Raw genomic sequence first — 23780 nt, 5'->3', positions numbered from 1 at the left:
TGCTTATTTTTTTTCGTTTTACACAATTTTTTCGACTACAGGTACCTCAGATTTTTTTGATAATCGGTGAGTGAGTTGGTGTTATATAGTTATGAAATGAAATTTTAATTTCATATTTCTTATTAACTAGAAATGTGAAATTTTGAGGTTTTAGATCCGTTTATACTACTCTAAATCAGATTTCTTCAGTGTTGATCTCTGGGCCGTAAAAAATTGCACCCGATTCATGTAGCACTACATAATTTCAAAATATAAAAAGTAATGTCGCTCTGAATTTGTTTTTGCCCTCAGCCGGTCTGAAAAAATTTTCCCCTATTTATTTATTTTTAGTGGTTCGTAAATTATTTATCCTATTCAGGGGCGTAGCCAGAAATTTCGTTCGGGGGGGGGGGGGAGACCAAAGTGACAGAACAATGGATTTGGCCATCTTTTTTTCCTTTTTTGGGTAATTTTCTCACATTCCCCCCCCCCCCCTCGCTACGCCCTTGATCCTATTTATTTCATGCTGGTTCACAAATAGCCGTATTTTAACGTATCTGAGGACCTTTTTTTTTTGCCAAAAATTGGGTCCCAAAAGTAATGGGGTTTCTTATACAAGGATAGTAAGCTTATAATAGATATTGACAAATTAGTCCAAGCAATTTACGATAAGAGTGACTGACGATGAGGTCTGATAACTTTGATGATAATCGGGGCTACCCTTACCAGATACGGTTCAAGGTGCGTCAACAATTTCAGGCCACCAAAAATGTTCAGGACTCCTTTTGCCCCGATTTTATGGGGGGAGGGAAATCGGCATCCACTATTTTAGCGTATATAGGAATGCTAAAAAAATATCCATATAAAAAATTGATGAAAATTCAGCACCGAAAGTAAGGAAAATTTCGGAATTGAATTAAAAATAATTAATTCTAACACACACAAATGGATGAAAATAAAGAATTAACGGCATAAAAAAACCCAGAATTGATTCAAGATATTAAGAATTAATGCAAGAAAGGATTTAAGAATCACAGTGAAAGCCTCCAATAATTTACCGTGAGTGCGGGCCTCACAAAGCGCGGGAACCGGTGCGACCGCACCTGTTGCATGGACAGTCCTGATGGTAATCAACCAGTTGATGTAGATGATTGTGATGTATTAGATAAGAGATGAAGAATTTAGTGGTTTTTCTCTAATGTGAATAAAAAATATCTTCTTTTTTTTGTATATTTTAAAACACATCTTTAATGAAAACTTCTTTCGAAATTTTAAGCCTAACAAATCAGGGGGTTTCCTTATGCACGTTAAAATACGGTATTTCTCATTTTTATTACCCGGTCCATGAAATCGTTTTGTGGTTTTCCCCACTCGCCTTGTTAAAAAAAGGTTAAAGAACACTGCTCTAGATGAAAACTAGTGTCAGGTATCTATTTTTCCGTTCAGAGCATTTTGTAGCTGAATTCAGTTGTCGGATGAAGTTCCCCCCATCCTGAGGCAATCAAAAATTTAATTTTTAAATATTTCTTAAAAAATTGAAATATCGTAAGAAAGTTTCTTTTGTATGCTATTTTAATCAATTTCTGTTAATTTAAATGCTTTTTGAAGGTAGTTACTACCGTATTCTTGGGGGTGTGGAATGCACATTAATCTCTTCCAGAAAAATTTCGTGTATATATCTAATCTTCAAAAAAAAATAACCTTCAACAGAAATTAAGATAGCATATAAAGGGGTTTTTTTTCACTTTGGTGTTTTAATTTTTTTACACAAGTATTTAAAATTATTTTTAATGTTCGATCGTCTTGAGGAGGGGGGATGCACGCATGCCTGTCCCCCACAAAGACGGAACTGACAGGGCTCCAACGCAGGACTGTTCTCATCTTTTTTTTTTGTCTTTTTTTACACTATAAATTCACTATGTAGGGGCACGCCCTAGGAGCCCTGCTACAGGATCTGGGGCCATGGATGCACGGTCCCTACGTACGCCTCAGGCTAACGCCTCCATACCGTGTGTAATCCCATTCCATTATATATTTTTTGCATTTTACATTTATACTTCAACTTAACCACACATCTATCTCCTATATATTCCTTTTGGGAATTTCTAATTGGTACATGCAGGAACGTGTGTGTGTAGGCGTATATTTGTGGCCCTAAAAAACATTTATGTTACAGACTTGTTTGTTCGTGTTATGCTGGTGCTGCCATCTGTTTTGCATATTTTGAAGTGAAATGAAGTCTGAATTTATCACGGAGGTCTATGTGCTCTCTGCGGTATAAATTTAAACAGAGGGGTTTGTGGTAAATCCTGGCGGCCTCCACCAGAGATCGCAACCGATAAACCCAGCTCCAGGATGCGTGGATCATGCCAACCTCTAACACGTCCATGGAGGAAAGAGAAAAAAGTTTTTCTCCCCCACTATTATATATTGGTTGATGTCGATCTGAATTAAGGCGCCTATAGAATCCTGTATACAAGTACCAGCAGACCCATCAACACGTGACCTTCAAAAGTAGAGATCTCTGTTGGAAAACAGGTGAAAAGTTCGTCAAGAAAATATGGCAGCTTTTTTTTTTGGTAATCAACCCGTAATATTGTTGCTTTAATTCATTGTTTTTTTCTTTCTAACATTACTCTCTTTTGTTCTGGTGAACCGTTGATCCTATAGGTATACTTCCATTAGAAAAGTATTCAAATAACGTGTAGTACTTATATCTGAGTACTACACGTTATTTGAATACTTTTTATAATTTGAAGTATGCCTCTAGAATCACACCGATTCGCCAGTAAAATGCCATACCCCCCAATTTGCTATGCACCCTGTATATATTCACCTTGTTTGTCTGTTTCTATTGTATTTTTCTGACCACCTCACCCCACCCCATCTCCAAATGACGGGCCTACATACAAGATATTGTTCTCAAACTTTTGCCACCTACGGTGATGATCCTCCAAAAAGACAGGGCTCTAGCCCAAAGTCCCGGGATGATTCTTATGTTTTTCCCTCCACTATAAATTCACTTTAGAGGGGGGCCCGTCAAACATCCCATTTTAGAGACTTGGTTGCAGGATGTGATGCACAGTACTGTAACTAGCCATTCTTGTGCAGGAATTTGCATTTAGGCCCCTTCTTGGGCCCAGGATCGCCCATTCTGGTGGGCCCTATCCCTATGCGGGTGCACCTGCTTACGGTACTTGTGATGTATATGGCTCCCTAGCATAGATATTTTACCTTATAAAAGCGTCACTGCAAACAAATGAATTACGAAAGGCGATGTTTAGAGGTGTCGTGAGTTCGATACTCGATTCTTCCTGGTAAAATTTTCTTGACGCACACAGAAACGGCAACGTGACCATAGAAGAAAATTGTTACCGCAGGGAGTCCCACGCCGAGGGGCTAGCTCACCAACCTTTCAATGAGCATAAAAAAAAACTTCCGTTTGGAATCGGAATAAATTGTAGGTCCGGTCTAATCCGGTAGTTCGATACCTGATTCGTCCTTGGCAGAAGCTTTCCTGAAGCGGGGAATACAACAGAAACGGAGACAACATAACCACAGAAAAAGATTGCTACCGCAGGAAGTCCCACACCGAAAGGTTAGTGCACCAACCCCCTCGGTGAATACAGTGAAAGGCAAAATGGCGATCGCTGCCGTGCAATAAATAGTAGATCTGTGTGTAATATTAGCCCTCGTGTGCAGAAAGTGACCGTGGTGCAACAATGATCAAAGAGCAACCAAATCAATATTTCCAGCTTTCCACGACGCTCTCTTTGAGAAACAGCGGAGAATAAAAGGCTAAACATTCCATTTTCAAGAAGCTACAACAAAATGACTGAAAAAAATCCGCTGTTAATCCAGGGGGAGGGGGGGGAAGATTGTTCTACGTTCCCCCCCCCCCAATTTTAGTGAACGTAATGTTCTGTTAAAAAAAAAAAGAAAAAAAAATGCTTGGTTAAAAAGAAAAGGGACGATTTTATCAAAATACGGAAAAAGCTAAAAAAAAAGACCGCGAAAAATGGTCAGCCGATTCAAAAAAACCCACAGAAGTTGCAAACACTTCTGCTCTGGGCTATACTCTGCACTGCAAAAAAAAAAAAAAAAAAGCACTCCCTTTCTCAAATGAAATATATAAATTTGCATTCGTTTTTTAAAATAGTTTCGTACAAGCCATTTTTACAGATGAATTTTCATCGACTTCGTCGTAATATCCGTAATCCGAGTTCAATAACTTTGATTTTTTTTACATTTTGAAAAAAACAATAAAATTACCGATAATTTTTGGCCGTCGAGTCATAAGCAGGCAGGACTGCATCCGGGACATTCTGGTTAAATACACTTCGGTCATGGCGGCGTTGTCGTAACGTGAGCTGCTATTATGGTTGTGTTGAAAGTAGCAGTCGAAGTTGGACTATTCGTGGTGTTGAGTATCTGCTGATCACTTGAAAGAAAAAATAATAGAAGCCGTTTCATGCTACCATTTTCCTGCTAGGAAAACATGCAGAATGTAGTGCATAATTCTAGTTGCGATAGCCCTAGCGATTGTGAATTGAGTGAAATTGGGAAGGACCATTCGTGTTCGTCGTCACCTCTTAGTGGAAACATTAGTTTAGAAGGAGGCGAATCCAGCGTTGCTTCTCTGCATGCCCGTTTTTTGGCCGAATTATCCGAAAGCGACGACGATGAAGTGTCCGAGGTGAGATTCGCAAAAATTTAAATCCATTTCATCGGTTGGCCATTCTCGGGCTTAACACGTAGGCCTAAGTGCTGCTGGATCCCCCCCTCCCTTCCTCCCAGCCCTTCCTTTATGGTCTTTGTTATTTGTGGTGTATGTATGTGTGTGTGTGTGGTGTTATTTATCCTGAGGTCATTTCAATTGTCAATAATTTCTATAAATTCCCTTTTTTATATATTTTTTTCAAATTTAATTAATTTTTTTCATTGCGTCGCGCACTGCGATGAAAAGTATGTTGTTTTCGACTGGCGCAGCGGAAGTGCAATGATCTTATCGGGGCACTACTAATGGCAAAAATGTTCACTTCACGTCTCCTCGCATCAATTTCTCTCAAATAATATTTCGATCAGTAAAAATACGCCTTCAAGACGCATTTAGTGCGTGTTTCTTTTTAAGCCTTATTGATGAGCGCTAATGTTAGAAAGAAAAATGCCATTAGATAGCAAATCAAAATTTAATTCAATGGATCCCTTGAGAAAAAGCCTCATTTTTTTCTCATAAATTTATTAAATAAATATACAATTTTGGGAGCTCGATGCACGTTTTTGAATTTACTCATCCATTATATCATCTCCAACTAACTGATGAGCAATTTTCAAAATAGATACGAGGTGTAGTGATGTAGGGCCAGTTAAAGATTGTAGCCTTTATATACCTGCTCAAATAGGATGGATAAACCCATTTGTGGCTCAAATTATGAAAAATAGTGTATTCAGCTGGTGCAGCGGAAGTCCAATGGTCTTATTGGTGCACTGATGTAGTGAGGACATACAGTGGGAATTCCTGTTAATCTCGAATATTTCAATTAAAATATATCTTTAACACACATTTAGTGCATGTTTTGCCCCGCCTATTTAGGCCTTATTAAATTCAGATTAGTGCTAATATAAAAAAAAACAAGCTATTAGATACAAAATTAAAATTGAATTTAATGGATTCCCCACGAAAAGTCGTAGCTCATAATTTATTGATTGACGAATAAATGTATAATTGTGGAAGATATGTTTCTTAACTTGGAGGTATTAATATTGAGCAACTTTCAAAATTAGTATCGGGTGTAAAGATAGTTGTAACCTTTACATGTGCATTAAAAAGGGGGTGAAAAACCAGTTGTCCCTCAAATGCTGTTGCATATTTAGTTTACATATTCTTATATCATATATGTAGAACCATTATCTCATAGGAATCACAGAATTAGAGGGTGAACAAGACTGGATTAATCTATTACCCGACACGCTTGGGACATGTGAAAATTTTAGCTGGAAATGTATTTTTCCACTTAATGCCTGACATGAAATCTGGACTTGTATTTTAAGTAGAGCATGTAAATTTTTAAATATTTTTTTGGGGGGGGGAATGATTTTTCTACCTTTATCTGAACATGAATTTTTACTGTACTGACCTTGGGAAAACATCAGCCTTGGTGACTGAATAAAAACGACTTAATGAGCAGGTTGATTCAGTAATAAGTAAGATGTATGTGCTTATTATGCTGGCAGAGAATTTCAAAAACACAAGTAGGGTCACATTAAAAGGGATTGATGTTAAGCCAAGGTCTTGCTGTGTTTTACACGCTATGAAAAATTTCTTAAATTGCTATTAACATCAATTGTTATTTTTACCAATCGAAAAGCAAGTTAGAAAATTTAAAAGTTTTATACATTGCTGTATAATATCGGATTTTTTTCATACTTTGATATGGTTCCCCTGTAAATTTTTTCTCTGTACTTAATATTTTTTATTTTGGTTTCATGATCGATAAGCATGATTAACAAGACTTTATATTTTGGTCAGGGAAGTAACTACATCGAAGCAATGCCTCTATAAGCTTGGGAAGGGCAATTAGATGCTGCATCTGTGAAATCAAGCTGTGAATATGAGATTGTCAATAGAAATATGTTGGAAATGTGGAAAAATACAAAAAAAGTTAAACATAAAATATTGAATTAATGCAGTGGTTAAAAGGGTTGCCGATATCAAATACTAATTTGGCTACCAGGGTTGTTAATTTTGGCTTTTAAAAAAGTTGCCATGTTAGTGCTGATCACGTTTATGGGTAATTAACCCCAATGGTTTGGGCCATGCTGGGGTTTTATCGGACTGGTTTCAAATCTTACTTCAAACAAAGGTTTTCATCAAGGGCCAGTGCTGGTCTAAATTTTTGACTTGTCAAGCCTTATTATTCTATAGCTAATATGGAGACCTGGGGGGGGGGGGGCGGCAGCAAACACAAATTTATTTAAAAATGCAAACCAACCACAGGCAAAAGCCCAGTTACAGTTTGTATATATAAATACATGATAAAGATAAAAACATGTATATATAAAATAAGAATTTAAAAATATACATTATTACTGCATTTTAAAAATCAGTACAATAGATAATTTTTCAAAACATTAGAACAATATGGAACTTGAAGATTATGGCATCTAAGATTGATTTGCGGGCAATAAAATTTGTTTTGACTTCTATTTTATTGCAGATCATGATTTAATTTATTATTGAGTGGGTGTAATTAAAATCCTGCTATGATGAAATGAATAGACCTAATGTTTTTGTTATTTAAATAACCTAAAGTTTTTTGACTGTTTATTTGTTTAATCTTTTATTTACTTGCTGTTGTGTAAGAGAATTATGTGTTCGTATTAGGTGGAATCCTTTATTCTAGAACAAGGGGAACTGGATGATGATCAACAAGTATTAGATACATCTAAATTCTTGTTAGCTGCTGATTCGTCTGAAAATTGTATTGATGTTGAAACTCAACGCCGTTTAGAAGCCTTATTAGAAGCTAGTGGTATGTGTGTACATGAAATCCTATCTTATCAATGTAAAATTTTGGAATCATTGAATAATTATTTACCTGTTGATTGAACTTGAGATTTTATTTTCCTGGAATTAATTTCTTTACTCTATGGATGGTTAACAAGTTTTTTATTATAGTTTCATCATTACTTCAAACCTATGTAGTTAACATAGTTATCCAAATACTTTTTGAATGTTGAATGCCTAAATTTGACATTTTGAAACATGTTGAGTGAAGATATTGAAACTTCAATGTTGAAAATTCACACTAATTTTAAGTTGTTTTTAAAATAGCTTTTTACTTTGAGGGGTGCTCCTGTTTTTCAGGCTACGACAATTCTAGATAGTGCAGTTTTTTCAGGTAATTGAAAATATAATCTGCTGCAGGTAAAATCCACCTTTTTGATGAGCGCTTCTGTTAAATTAGATTTAGTTATGAAGCTGACTTGCAACAGATCATCTACCTCGGAATTGAAAGCAATGTTAACCCACTTGTAGCACGCTGCTGTAAATCCTCTTCCAGGGCTTGACAAATCCCAGGCACCGGGTCGCCACAGTGGCTGAAAAATCTAATTGTGCCAAAAAAATTTTATTATACAGTGATACCTTGGTTAATAAGTCTCTGCTTATGAAATTTTAAGGCTAATAAAAATTTGGCATTTTTCTACCTCGGCCAATATTTTTTTAGATATGAATATACGTGCTAACGTTAAAACATCCACATCGTGAGCTGAATTTTCACGCTAATCATCATCAGACTTACTCTCACTCTCAAGCCCGATTAACTCGTGTCTACTTTGGAATCTTTTATCAGATGTACTTCCACTCTTCGTGAAACGCTTTGAATCATTTCATGTAAAATGAAAGATTCAGCTTGTAGGCATTTTCTATGTTTTTGTGCTTTCTTTCGTACAAGACTGAGCATCAAGCTGAACATTCTGGAGTTTCTCTGATACATGCAGATAGAAAAGATACAGAAATGAGCTGACAAAATCACAAGTAGAAAGGGATCCCTATGGACTTAACTAGATTGTGTCAACACCAGCTTCAGTAAAGTAAAGCTGGTGTTTGTGTGAAATAAAAAGATCTTCAGTGTCTCACTTTCCTATAAATTCTCATTTATCCAATTTTGAAGCTGTTCAGTTTAGCCTATAGTCTATATATATATTTTTTTTCATTTATTTTTTGTAGCATTCCTTGATGTTTTAAAAAAAAACCAACTTATCTTTAACTTTTGGATAGAACCTGGGACTATTCAAATTTCCATTGAAACTTATAGGAAATTATGTTTTGGTTTACATAGATTTTGGCTAATGCACATGATTCCGGAACAAATTAAAGTTTTTGGACATTTTTTTGATTGGGGGGAAAATGCCTAGCTCCTAAATTTTTTTTTCGATTTATCAAGCCATTCCCTATTGTATATGAATCAGATGGGTTTAACTTATTCTTGACCATATTAACATTCATTGATAATGAAGCTTGTTTTTGCATATCGGTACAATCAGGGCTTGATAAATCCCAGGTCACCATGTGACTAAAAAATTTTCTGTATGCGATTGCTAGCTTGGGCAAAAGAAAATGATTTTCTCCTAAAATATTTGGTAAGCACCTAGATTTTTGGTTGATTTATCAAGCCCTGAATGTACAATATCTGATCTAGTAGTGGCAAAGCAACAGTATGTTAGAATTAGAGCTAACAATTCAAATGAATTCCACTAAGTATGCTTTACTTTTGGGCACACTTCTTTAAATGGGGCACAAAGTGACTATTTGCATGAGCAGATTATTCAATTTCGAAAATAGAGTGGAAAAATACTTTGTTATATCAAATAATCATGAGGAGCCTGTGTCTACTTATGAGCCATATTTTTTTCTATCAATATTTTTCGATACACAAATTAACTGTCAAAAATTCATAATTTTTTTAATAAAAGGGCGTAAGGGCTTATGTAAAATAGCACAGATCTGCAATGAAAAACTTTCTTAAAAATAGTTTGGGTTTCTTATACTTTTGAGGATGCTAACTACTGGAAAAATAATTTAAAAAATCCATCACATCTAGTTTTTAAGAAATTAAGTGAATTGAATTTTCATGGTCATATGGTCATAAGCAGCATGCAAATCGCATTGAAACTGTTATAAACAAATGTAGGGAATCCTTGTCAGATAATTCAGTGATTTTAGGGTGATATTGGTGCTGGTTCCAAATTGGGTGTTGGTTTTGTCATATTGGCTCTACATTTTGGGAATAATAGCTATTGTTGGATGCTTAAGCGGGAGACTGAAGACGCAAAGCAGCGAAAGCGTAGTAGAAGCAGCATTAAAGAGTAAAAAAGTGTAAAACTTCTAATGTATAAATGTCATAGCTTTTTATCTGCCACACCTTTGTATAAGCTTCATATAATTTTCAATCAAAATTGAAAAAAGGGAAAAACTGATATCCAAATATAAAATTAAATGTTATACGTTTAATTTGACATTGAAATTTTCTTTGAGAATTTTATAATATTACGGGAATGATATTGTAAATTTAAAGTTTTTACTAGTTTAAAAAAAAATAAGGCTGCATGTAACAAAAAATTCTTGTAAGAATTAAAATGTTTTAACGTCTTTGGAAACATTATTGGATAGGTTGTGTGGCATTGAATTTGCAAGAGCTGAAATGAACTTTGAACCAGTAATAAGCCATGGCTTTATTACTGGGATTATTTAGGCAGAAAATAATATGCAAAACTATTTAACTTCAATCTTTCACGTAATTTTGATGTGTTTAGCTTTATGCCAGTCTGGATATGGCATATGTTGGTTAGTGCCAAGTTCTATTGTTAATAGTTAATCTAAAATCATGTGTTGAAATTACACTTAATTAGTATAATATACAGTGTGATCTGATAGTCAAACTTTGTTAATTTGAAGTCCAAAGTCGCTGGAAAAAAGTTTGCATTATCCAATCAATCTATCCTGGATCTGTAACATTACAAATTGTAACTTAACGTTCACATAGGATAATTATTCGCTTATGAAACTTTTCTGAAATTTTAATCATTTCTAATTATAATTGATATTAGCTACTACATTACTCCACTGTTCTAGAATCAGTATCACTGCAGAATTTCTTGACCATGCTCGAAGCCTGATTTATGGAAAGAGTTCATGATCATCAGTTAAGAGAATCTTTCCCAAATTTTGCTTATCATTCTTCTGCTATCAAAGAAATATACTTTCATTAACGTATTACAATCTGAACTTAACAATATTTCCATACTGTTAATGATGACAAAAAGATCCAGATTAAGTGGTATAAATTCTCGATGCACTCCAACTAAGCAATGTTAAGCCCGAGTAGCATAGTGGTAAGATGCTTGTCTTTCACTATGAAGGTTACAAAGTCCAGTGGTTTGAATTCAGCCAAAAATACATCGGGAGCAAGTTTTTCACCTACTGAGCCCGGGGTGACCACCGATAGAGGACACCTTCATTTCCCACCCAACTCCACTGGTTGGAACAATTATTGATGTATGGTGACATATATGATCGGAGTTGGTGTGTGGTAAGTAGCTGAGCAATGTTAAAATGGACATTATAAATTATCAAAGAATGAGTAGAGAATAAGACTTTTTTTTCAATCTTTTATTTCCCTTTAAAAATTTGTTTTATGATATGATCAAGAAAATCAGTCAGACTTCTGATAGAATTTTTCCCAAATTAAATTTGCTCATACAAAATTATAATTTTTTCCCCTTCAACTTTGAATACAAAATATTCATTTTACAAAATATTCGGAAGAAAATTTGAATTAAACAAATTTTTGACATTAAATTTGAAAACTCGAGGGGAGTTGGTTAATTCGAATTTTGGATAGTTGGAACTTCAACAAAGTTCTGCTGTATATGCACATACGGTTGGACCCGTTTGTAACGAAGTGGGGGAAAAAACAAAATATTTGTTACACCTGCAAACTTTGTTTTCATACCATGTACATGTATTTGTACTGGCTTGATAAGATGAGGTAAACATTCACTGAAAATGTAAAAATTTTTTTGTGAAAAAGAAAATTCATAACATCTATATTCGCTATAAGTGAATTCATAACATCTATATTCGCTATAAGTGAATTCATAACATCTATATTTGCTATAAGTGAATCTGACAAAATTAAGTTATAACACTAATAATGAGAGTGTGAGAAGAACAAAGTGGATTTAGGAATATGTAAAAATATGCTTTAGAAGACTAGGTTTTGAATGTCTGTTTCATTAAAGCTGTGATATGCAAGTTTGATTTATTCTAAATTTCATTTGCATGTAATACATATGTGTATATTTCTTTCAGAGTTTTTCAAATTTTTATGCATTGTAATAGCCATGTTTTGTAATTCAAAACCTTTAAAAAAAATTTTTTCATTCACCTTTCATATCCATAAGTTAATATAATGCTTTTGATTGTTCAAATTTTTGTCATATTATGCTAGGAAACTAATCTTTTTTTATTCTTTGTGTCTGGCTTTTTCCTCTCCTAACATGCATTGCATGCTTTTTTCAACAGAATTGTGCGTGACTACAAACATTTTTATTTAGCTGAAATAAGCTGTGATATAAAGAAAATGATTTATTAGTTTGGTATATTAAATTTATGAAATATAAAAGAAAAAGAAATTGTTTTTGTCTCGTGTCATGACTTAATACACTTTGATAAAAGAAAAAGAAAGGACTATATTAAAAAAATTGGTTATAAAATATAAATTGCCGTGTTAGTTACCATTCACATTTTTAATTAGGCATTATTTCAGTGTACAAGATGAAATAACTTGTTATAGAATTTATAGTGGCTATAACTGGTATGAAATCTTTTATTTTTGAACCTGTAGCGTTTGGTGTCTAATTCACCTTAATTCCTTGGAGTGAATTTTGAATTTTTGTACAATTTCTCGTAGGCATAAGTTATATCAATGTTTTGTGCAAAATATCTGAAACATGCTTTTGGATTTTGGTAAATATCTAAAATTGAAGGGAAGAAAAAAATATGTAGAATTTATTGGTGACACATGGAATGCGCTGGGGAAAAAATTGTATTATATGGGATTCATTGTTTTTTTTTATTTGGTGAAAATTTCTTTTCTGAAAGATCCTGTTCTTCAAATGCATTTAATTTGAAATGCTTATTTCAAAACTTTTAAAGCTGAAGTGTAGTCAGATATTGATTAGTTGGGTTATTAATATGCAATTGAGTCTGAGACATACTGATGCTTATACGGTTCTATTCATTGTTTATGTAAAGGAAAAATTTTATTCCATAATATAGTGGTAGGAAAAAATATTTTATACAAGATCATACTGACATGGCATTATATTGATAAATTCCACTGTACATGGATTGATATAACCTGTTGATTTTTTTTTTTTACTTGTATCTCATTTTGGTATGTTAATTTCATTTGTTAGTATTTTTTTATTTTGGATTTTTAATTAATACTAACTAAATGCTTTTCTAGTAGGCTGAAGACTTTTTTGTAATTTTCTAATTTTGTGAGACACAAATGCATTCAGTTCTTCAAAAGCATTTGATCACAGTGTCAGATTTGTACTGTAGATATATAGGCCTATCAGTTACACGTGCTCCCATCGCTAATTTGGAATATGAATTGCATGAGACCTGTAGTGAACATATTAATTCCCTGGAAATATATGCATGTTTGTTTCAGCAACAGGATATTCTGGGGGAAAAGAAAAATCTTATCTCTTTGGGACAACTCACTGTTTTATCCCCAATGACCCCAGACATGTTGGGAACAGGAAAAAACCTTAATTTTCCTTATTGCCTGCCTGAACACTTAGCGAGTTACTTTGTCTTTTAGTATATTTTTTGAGAATAGTCCATGTTTTGTATTTATTTAGAGTTGGAGTACATATTCAATAAAGCATTCTACTATAAAGCAGTGTATCTCAAAGTGTGTAATATATATCCCCGGGGGGGGGGGGGGGTAGAAGCTACAGGTTTAGTGTAGGGTCGTGTGAGTTGGCTTGAGCTCTGGGTCAGTGAGAGAAAAACATTTTGAAGGGGGGTAATTTTACAAAATGTTTGGGAAACTATGCTGAAAAAGTTTGAACTTAAACATCTGCAGATCCATTCCTCATTGCAAAGTGAAAGGTAGTTAAAATTATTTTTGGAGTTAGCATCACATCAAAGTACTTTAAATTTGGCATTTCAACATGAAAATTTCTATTAAAAATACATTGCATGTGTAATGCTCAAAATGCCAATATTATACTAGTAACAAATACTCTAGCAATTGTAAAAAATATCTTCTTTACAAAAACTTACTATTACATGGTTGGTATGATGGTTAATACATTGTATGTCTCCCATGCAATGAAATACAGTCCGTACAACGCCTAGGCATGCTGAGTATCAAATTATCAATCTGGTCTTGGGGAAGATCACTCCACTCAGCAAGCAATGCTCTCCGAAGTTCCGGTACACATGTAGGAGGTGGTTGATGGGCTGCAACTCGTCGGCCAAGCATGTTCCACACATGCTCTATCGGATTCAAGTCAGGTGAGAATGCTGGCCATTCCATACGTGTTATATCCTCAGATTCAAGGCATTCGTTCACGATGTTTGCTCGGTGAGGACGGGCGTTGTCATCCATAAACACAAATTCTGCGCCCATGGCACCCCTAAACAAACGTACATGTTGTTCCAAAATGATGTCCCGATGAATTTGGGCTTTCATGGTTCCGGTTTGAACATGCAAATCTGTTCTGGAACCCAGTATAATTCCACCCCAAACAAGCAATGCTGCACCACCGTAACAGCGTCATTCGATGATGTTGTATTGGTGGTAACGGATACCTGGCGTTCTCCATATGAAAGTCCGACGTGAATCAGACTGCAAGCTAAACCTGGACTTGTTGGAAAATATCACACAAGCCCACTGTGACGATGTCCACATTGCATGTTCTCTACTCCAGGCTAATTGCTGCCGACAGTGAATTGCCGTGAGCGGAACACATCTGACAGGCCTGCGAGCATATAGACCAATATCTCCCAAACGTCTGTATACGGTTTGCCTTGAAACTGTGGTACCAGTGGCTGCAGACAGCTGACGAGACAGGTCGGATGCTGTGCTCTGTCTGCTTCTTTTGGCAGTTACTGCCAAATACCGGTCTTCATTCAGCGTTGTAACTCGGGGGCGACCTGTACTGTAACGTGTACTGACATTTCCGTTATCTTGTTGCCGAAGCCTAGAGATGACACTTTGGGCAATTCCAAGTTCCTCGGATACTTCCATCTGAGTACGCCCACATTCCAGGCGGCCGATAATTCTACCACGTAAAAAATCATCCACATGCGTCCTCTGTGTCATAACTATTTGCTTATGGCACTGAGCGCCTTACAGAACTCTTGTGAACAATTTCACTTCTTTGCCACCATTCCTTATATACCCCTTTCTTACTCTCGTCATTGTGATGTACTATCGACATCATCTGGTGGCTTCCTGAAATTTGCATATCATTCTTGCAGATGTGTGTGATAATTCTATTTGATTTCCGTGTGATTCTGAATTAGCCCTAATTTATGGACATGAGTGTATTAAGTTCTCAGCTTCAATTAGCAGAATATTTTAAAACTTGGTGCAACCTAATCTAAGAAATTTTAGGTCCAAATAAATAAGTAAAATTAGTGTTATTTTTTGGAGGCTGTGCAGTAATTTAATTTAGCTATGGAAATAGAATCTTGACATAGATGTAGACAAGAAAATTTCAAACATTAGATATAAATATTTTCTATTTGATAATTATAATTACATCAATGTTTCAAAACTTAGAATATGATTTAAAATTCATACAAATTTCTTATATATCATATTTACTATAGCAAAAAAGGTATTTGGGTACATTGATTACAATTGATAGTTTCAATAATATTTTAACTATTCAAACCAGCTTTAAACACTTGTCATGTATAGTTTTTGATTCTGAAAACCCAACCCTGTTAAGATAAGAACTAATGTGTTGATCACTTGAATATAAAAATCTTTTAGGTCAGAGTTGTTACATTTCTTGGGGAAATAATTATTTTGTGATCAGAAAGAATCTTTTTAATATTTTTTTCCTTGACCAGCATTTAAAAGTTTATAAGAATTTTGATGCTGCATGTTGTTTTCTTGCACATACTAAACATTAGGTTCTATATTAATTTGGAATATTTTATTACTGACATAACTGATAGTGTAGTCCTTTTTTTTCTTCTAATTATCCCAAATAACTGTATTGCTGAATAATGCAATGGAAGGTTACAAGATAGCTTTTTTTAATACTAACTGTCTAAGCATTTGAAAAAGTGTAAACTTTTTGTTTGAGTTATAACATTTGGTTTGATGTGAAAGAAAAACTGCATTTTCTGCATCAAATTGCTCTTTTGATCTGCTATTTTATGAAACTAAGAAGCAGTTATATTCAGGAAAATAACTCAAATGCAAGTGGTAGGAAAGTTAATTTTTGTTTTATTAGTAATAAGAAAAAGTATTGTCAGTCTTTTCTTCCTTCCAGATTTTGTGGGCCTTTTGCATTGCAAAGAATTTTGGGTACATTGTTCAAGAATACTTTCAGGTATACAAAATGTCGGTAAAGGTTATGGAAAGACATTTAGTCTGTAGTTAATTTATAATGGATGATTATAACGTTTTTACGTATGCTTTCAATTTCTCATCCATCAAAAAAAGTTGCCATCTGAAATTTTCAACTATATATTGAACAGTTGCAGATTATTTCATTTTTGAATGATGCAAATGTGTCGAAGTTTGGTTTTCGTAATTCCTCTAATTTATCTGTGATAGTTTTAGCAAAATTAGATCACAAAAAGGGTGTACCTAATCAAAGAAATTAATTCAAAATTACTTCATATGGGTTAAGAAACGCAGTATACACATTTTTTTTTGTTTTTGTTTTATTGAAAAGAGTAAATACATATTTGTAATTTGTATACTGTAGCCCCCTCGTTATAATGTAATTTTGGATATTTCATGCTGTTTAATAGAAAAGCTGTTAAAAATTTAAAACATTCGGACCTAAATGAAGTAGTCAACTTTGTCCTTTTTCTTTGCTTCTTGACAAGAGTCATACTGTAAGGGGGGTTTTCCCTAAACTCTATTTTAAACTTGGATGTGATGGAACTGGCTAATTCACCAATTCTTCATCAAATGGCATATTAGAAGCAAAATCATTGTTTGCACCTTGATGTTGAAAAAAAAATGCATGTGTATAATTTAGTGATATGTAAATGCATTCAGAGATTTCAATTTTTTTATTATTTAAAATGGATTTCTGTACTGATATATATTTAACACTAGAACTTAGACACTTTTTGGTATTTAGGGACTGGATCAAATTGACCTTGGTTATACTCTGGTGTAAGGGTCCATGATCTATTTTGTGTTAACTCATGTCCAACATCACAAAAAAACATTGACATAATTTCACTCAAGATCTTGCGTAATGTGAATTCTTTAAAATGTAACTCAGATGGAATGGTTTTTTATTGGATTCATTATTTCAAGTTCAATATCTTGTGAGCATAAAATTGAGCATTGGGCCCACTAGTTTCTGTGAATAAATAGGTTGAAGATGCCTACTCCAGTATAAAAAGAAAAAGATTTAGTGTTCGGTTATTTAGTTCAGGAGTGGCCAACAGCTGTCCCACGACAAGATGGAAAAACTTTTTTAATATTAGTTTTGATTAACAAAATTATGGTTAATATAGAAAAAAATATTTGATTTCACAAAAACAATTCATATTTTCAACATCTTTAAACATGCAGATCACATGATTGATTTCACAAACCTACTGTGGGAGTTATGTGAGTAAGCATATGCAGAATTTTCTCAAAGCGATTTTTCTCCTGTAAAATAACATTATGGTCTTGGGGGGGGGGGTTTAGAACTCCAATCCCCCCTTTGCATACGCCAATGAGAGTAACAGTAGCAGCAGATTTTCAGAGCAGTCATCAGAGGTCAGTAATTGTAATCTCGAAGTGAGTAAAATTTCCCTTAAATTTTCCTTTTAAATAAGTTTTTTTTTTAAAAATTCAACAATATGCTGTCTATTGGTAAAAATATTCAGTCAAGTATTTAGCTAGAAAAAAAGCAAACTAGAAAAGCATTGCACGAAATTCAAACAAATTTCAAAGTAAAATTTTTTGTTTGATAAACTTTAAATGTATTATGAAGTAACACTTTCCGCTCTAGTTAGAGCATTAACATTTGTAATTTGCTAAAAGAAAAGAAAAATGAATAGGTTTTCTTGGCAACTAAGAAATTGTAGGAAAACTTATAAAAGTTGATAGACTTGGTATGCCCTGAGAAAATGCATCTACTTCAGTCAGTAAGAAATTGTAGTAAAAAAAAAAAAAAAATACGTGAGGCATGCAAAAAGTATTTGGCGGCGCTGTGAGCAACTGACATCAGTTCTCGGGCTAAAAAATTCTCAACCAGGAAAATCACAGAAGATAAAATTCAACAAGCTTGAAAAAATCGAAGAAAAAATACCAACACCACAATTTTATTTTGAAGTGCTTGGGAAAAGTTTCACAACCATGAAGAAAGCAAAGCCCAAAATCCATCTGTCAGTGGAAATTTTCCTAAGACCACACATAAAGGATCTACTGTCTTTACTGAATCTAATGAGAAACTTGGAAAAAGTCAGATGTGTCAACACCATATATAGCAGAAGGCCTTAGCTCGAAGCTTTGACATCACTGAAGTGTATTTCACCTGTAGCTATTGGAGGCCGATGCATGCAATATCTTTACATTTTTTGCAGTATATTCAATGATTATAGATGAAATGGACTTCTTCAGTGATCGCACGAGTTTCTCGTGGAGGCTTTGTACTACAGATAGTGTTGAATGTGTCAACCCCAAAAAATTTTCGTAGTCCAGTTTTGTGTACTTGCAGAGTGGATCTCTCGACTTTGACAAAAACTCTGGGAAAATTCTATGCAGCAAGGACTGGACTGGAAACAGCCTAGTCATTGTTCATCATCAAGCAGTTTCCTTCTTCGCTGATTTCACTGTCTATGGGCGAGCATTTAAATACTCGTTTCCAAAAAGTGAAGAGTCTAGTTAATAATTCATTAATAATCATTTACTTAAATACCAATTATAAATAAAGTTAATATATCCTGTCAAAATGTTTGATACGCAATTGGATGCTACTTATATGCTGGAGTTTTGTCCCTGGTGTGGCCTGCGACACTGCATCTGACCATTATGTTGGCCCTCAAACAGAAGTTTGCCACCCTGATTTAATTTGCTTTTAACTTCTCAGAATTGTGCTGCCAGTAATAGAACTCATTTTTTTGAAAAGTTTTTTTTAAATGTGCTTTGAGATTGTTTTGAGGGGGGGGGGGTTAAATATTCATTGAATTCAGTTTGAACTCATTTGAACATTCATTGAACTCATCAAAGATTGATTTAGATGAGTTTGACTCCTTTCTTTAACCAATAATTTAAAAAAAAACACTGATTCAGTGCTTAATTCATTTGATAATTATTTTTTTGACAATTCAAATTGTAATATGAAAATGTTGTGCAATATTGTGTCAAAATGAATTTAGATTCATACAGACTCTAATTGGTAATTGTGAATTATTGAAGCAAATGAATATTTTAAATTATAATTTTAAAATAAACTTAGTTAAAATGTGTAGGGAATACATTTGGTAAAGATTGGTACGATTTAAAAACCAGAGTAGTACGAGGACTAGGGCAGTTTTTAGATTCTTTCAGTTATTACAATAAAGAACCAACCAAAGCAAATGACAAGGGAAAAACCTATGAATTCTAACGTTTTTCGATAGCCATAGTGTCATCTTCAGAATTTTTTGAGTTGGTATATTTACAAATACGGGAAAAGGTTACAGATATAAATAAAATTTTACAATCGTTCGTAAACAATCTTAAGCGCTAATTCTGATTTTTAGTTACTCTGGCTCTTGTAATTGGTTGAGCACCATCTACACCACAATAAATATCCCAAATATGAATTTGAATATTGATCTTGGTGTTTCTTGCAAATTTTAAAAATGTTCAAGTGCTGTATATGCAAATATTTGAACTTTGTGTTGTGATGTAAGGAATTTTTTTTATTTTCTGAAGTAACTGTAACCTCATTACATTTTCAATCAATTTATAAGCATTTTATGAAATTTTTTCTAAAATTTTCTATTGGAAGGCTTGGGCTTGATACCTTCAAGTTGTCAAAATGGTGACTTTTTAGGAAAGTATTATCTATGTGTATATATATATATGCACAGCAAGTTTTGATCAATATCTATTGATTGTCAAAATGTGGCTTCATCCTTACCCTGTAGAATATTCCATATACTTTTCTATAGCTATTGATCTTGCATATGTAAATGACTAGGTTTGATTTCAAACAAGTTAATGGCTTTTTTTAATTGCAGGAAATTTCTTTGAAAACAGTCATTTCGAAAACTGTTTTCCTGCACATTCTTATTCAGGTAAACAAAGCAGACCTACATTATATATTTATTACAATCAATTTGTATTTATGCCATAAAGCAGTGGTTCCCAAAGTGGGCGATGGGAATTAAAGAGCTTCGGGGGTAACACATAGGATCCTGTTGGTGGGGGGGATGAGAGGAAAACATTTCTGTAGAAGGGAGAGAGAGAGAGAGAGAGAGAGAAAAGGTTGAGGAAACTATGCCTAATTTTGTTTTTGTTATGATAACAGTTTAAACCTGCATCAGTAATGAGTAAATATAAGTTATTAAATAAAGTTATATAAGTTATTAATACTAAAATATAAACCTGTGAGATTCACTTGAATTAAACTTTTCTGGAATTAAACTCGTCTTTTTCCAAAATTTTGGGTATTTCCATGCTATAGTGCATAATTTCCTAATCGTTTTGTCCTATCGCCCCTTCATAAATTTTTTTCTCAGATCGCCCCCAATGCAATCTAACCCATAGGATCCTATGTTATACCCGTAGCTTCTACCGCCCTCTGGAACATTCCTTCCTCCCCAGGAGGCATTAATGCCCACATTGGGAATCACTGCTATAGCACTTCCATGACATCATTGGTCTGGACAATATTCAGAATGGCCAGCAAGTTCATGAAAACTATCTTCAGATATTTTGGAAAATTTTTGTTGAAACATCTGCATACTGCATATCAGTCACCTTTAAACAGGAAGAATCAAATATCCAGTTTTATGAAAATAGTTGTTTGAAAATTTGAATTTTAATTATGAATTAAATGTCCAATTGCGTTAAAATATCTGAAGGTGTTGGAACATTGCTCATGAATGGGGCAATGTCAGAATATATAAGCTAAATATGATGACCAAAGTGTAGTTCTCAATGCTTAGTTGTAGTGTTATATATAAGTTTGTTGCTATCATTTTAGTAAGTTAAAATAATTGTTTTTGCTGATCTATATTAACATGTTTATTTTTATGCTTTCTCCAGATAGTGAACAATTTCGAGACCGTGACGCTCTCCAACAACTGACTTCTTCAGTGAGTAGTGCATTAGATGAAGCAGCTGCTGCTCTGAGTAGAATGAGATCTGAGCCTCTTCCTTCATCACCCTCAGATCAAGAGGACTGGTAATATGTTATCTCAAACTCTTGCGTATATTAACGTTATCATTTAATCTCGACCCTCTTACTGGCATTCGAGATCTTGCCAAACCGGATGCTTTGTATTTTTTTCATTAAAATGCCTCATCTTCTTGGAAGCCTCTTATTTTAGCAATGACTAGCCCAGATATTTTGTTGATTTCTCAATGGAGCATTTTTTTTATCCCCTTTACTTTGAACTGGTTTAAAGTCAGAAGAGACTACTTCACTGAAAAAATAAATTTTAGTTTGTAAGGAGTTTAATGATTTCTACCATGTTATTTCTATGCAGATTAGTGAAAATAATTGAGTCTAGGAAAGGGTTAATGTGTTCTAAATTTGTAATCGCAGAATTCCAAGTGTAAAATATATGCACAGTATGTATGCAAGTAAAATCAAATAATCAAGATTTCAATTAATCTTTGGCAGTAAAAAATTTAAGGGGATCTAATTGATGTAATTGGTTTCGCAAAACCTTTCTTAGTGTGGAGTTTCTTGTAAGAAGTTGCAATGCTTAACACCGCTCAGTAAAAAAATTGTTTTCATGTTCCCAAGGAAATTTACTGTTTTAGGTTATATTGGGGTTGCTGATTTCAAAACTGGTGATGGTTTTGCCAAATTGGCTTTAGTTTTTGAGATAATGTATACAGTCAAACCTCGTTAGTGCTTCACCCGGTTAACACGTCACTCCAGTGTTACCGGATCACTTTTTTGGAAGTCCCAATTGTCCTCAGGCAGGAATTGGCAAGCTATGGCTTACTCTGTTTAACGAGTCACTCCGCTTACTAAGTCATATTTTTGCTCTCCCAAGAGTGACTCATTAACGAGGTTTGACTGTACTTCCAACAATGCAATAGACTCTGCAGTCACTAATTTTTACATCAAATTTTTTCTTTCAATTTTTTATTTTCCTATTTTATTTTATTCTTTATATTACATTTATTTTATGGTCAAACGTCAGTGGCTTTTACTGATATTAAGTTTATTGATTTACATTTTGCTCATGTCGAATGATTTGTATTATGTAGCAGCAATTGCTATTGAAATTTAATTTTTACTTTATATCTCAAAAACTGGAACCAATCTGACAATCAATGCCATATTCAGAATCAGCACCCCTAAAATCACTGAAATATTTTTGCCAATGATTTACTGTGTTTATAATGCACAGTTTCAATGTGATTTGTGCGCTGCTTATGTATTACCATTGAAATTTAACTTTGGCTCTAGTTTTTGAGATAAAGTAAATCTGACAAATGTGTAATATCAGATTCAGTGTCCCAAAATCACCCTAAAGTCACTGGAAAATCTTTAAGAACAAAATTAGTGTTTAAGCAGTGCTATGTATTACAGTATTAAAAGAGTTGGGTGCTGTGTAATTTCCATAGATAGATATACCATTAAGTCAACTTATTTTTACTGCTGCATGGAACAATGATCTTGAAAAAATTAACATTTGAATTATACAGAGGTGTCAAGATCTGATCCACACGGCAGGTTGCTGTGTCAAATTATGGTGCAATTAGTTAGAAGTATAGTCTGAATGTATAAAATATAGTACATAACAGTACTGCGATTCCCTGTCATGACCAGAGATGCCGCTGTACTTTAATTTACCTGGGTCACTTGAAAAATCTGGGTCCTTCTAAAACAATGTATCTCAAAAAAAAAAAAATTATGCCCCCCCCCCCCCCCATAATTCACTGGTATTTCTATGAATTTTCTTCCAGCATGTCCCAGGTCTTTGATCACCTGCTTATATTTCTTCGTTGAGACTGAGCGTTGAGCCATGTTCTGGGTAGGAAAAGAAGGTATCTGTGAATCAAGTAATTCCTTTCTAAAAACGTGTTCTATCCACAAGTTCATTTACTTTCATTGTCTACTAGTAAGAAAAGCTTGCAACGAAGCTCATGAGCACTGAGAATTCAACGTATGGAATTCTGCACATGTAATAAATCTGAAACAAATATACAGTTAATCCCGCTTATAACCTTCTTCCCATTTAGAACGTTTTTCCATTTGGTAAAATTTATTTCCATGGTCCTAACTAGAGATGTAAAATTTTCGAGAATAATCTTTCGGAGAATATTCTAATCAAGGAGGTAGGACTACTATTATAAATAACTTGAGAATATTCTTGTAAGTTCTTGATGAGAATATTCTCCTGTTATTTATAATGTAGTTACATATAATATCCTTGAGAATATTCTCCAGAAGGACTACTTTCATAAATTACTGGGGATTATTATTATAGAAAATAAGAATTATTCTGAAGTTGTTAATAATGGTGCTTGCAGAGAATATTCTTCAGTTGCCGAAATCTTTCCAGAGTATTATCAAGAATATATGTGATAACATGTATTATAATAAATTATCTCAATAAATAACTTGAGAATAATTATTTTCGATAAGAATATTCTCTAGTAATTTATAATAGTCCTTTGAGAGAATATTCTGAAGAATATATATTCTGTCCCTGTCTTTCTTCCTGTCAAGGAGATGGGAATATTGAAGTTTGTAGACCACAATATTAAAATTTGAAAGCAAGAAAATTAAACCAACAGGGCTGAATTGCACAACTTTTGAAGAAATGTGAGTGATACAGAATTTAA

At 33.9% G+C, this 23780-nt stretch overlaps 1 protein-coding gene across 5 annotated transcripts in view; it reads left to right on the top strand.

The window, feature by feature from the left end:
• The first annotated feature begins 4274 nt into the window (after positions 1-4274).
• mask (multiple ankyrin repeats single KH domain) overlaps positions 4275-23780 on the top strand; it is a 97129-nt gene continuing 77623 nt past the window's right edge. For 4 of the 5 annotated variants that reach the window (XM_089250127.1, XM_089250125.1, XM_089250126.1 and 1 more), the window contains exons 1-5: positions 4307-4675; positions 7364-7511; positions 16075-16134; positions 19988-20044; positions 21018-21156. In XM_089250127.1, the coding sequence (XP_089106253.1) occupies positions 4478-4675; positions 7364-7511; positions 16075-16134; positions 19988-20044; positions 21018-21156 (602 nt within the window). In that variant the 5' untranslated portion in view covers positions 4307-4477. Of the gene's footprint in view, positions 4676-7363; positions 7512-16074; positions 16135-19987; positions 20045-21017; positions 21157-23780 lie in introns of all 5 variants that reach the window. The other variant, XM_089250124.1, reaches the window with a different exon arrangement.

Source organism: Pholcus phalangioides, unplaced genomic scaffold (assembly GCF_987345545.1).
Source record: "Pholcus phalangioides strain wild (caught in Gottingen) unplaced genomic scaffold, Ppha-v1.0 ptg000022l_1, whole genome shotgun sequence".
Classification (NCBI taxonomy): domain Eukaryota; kingdom Metazoa; phylum Arthropoda; class Arachnida; order Araneae; family Pholcidae; genus Pholcus; species Pholcus phalangioides.
Note: the sequence above shows the minus strand (reverse complement) of the source record. Positions and strands in the feature narration are given on the sequence as shown.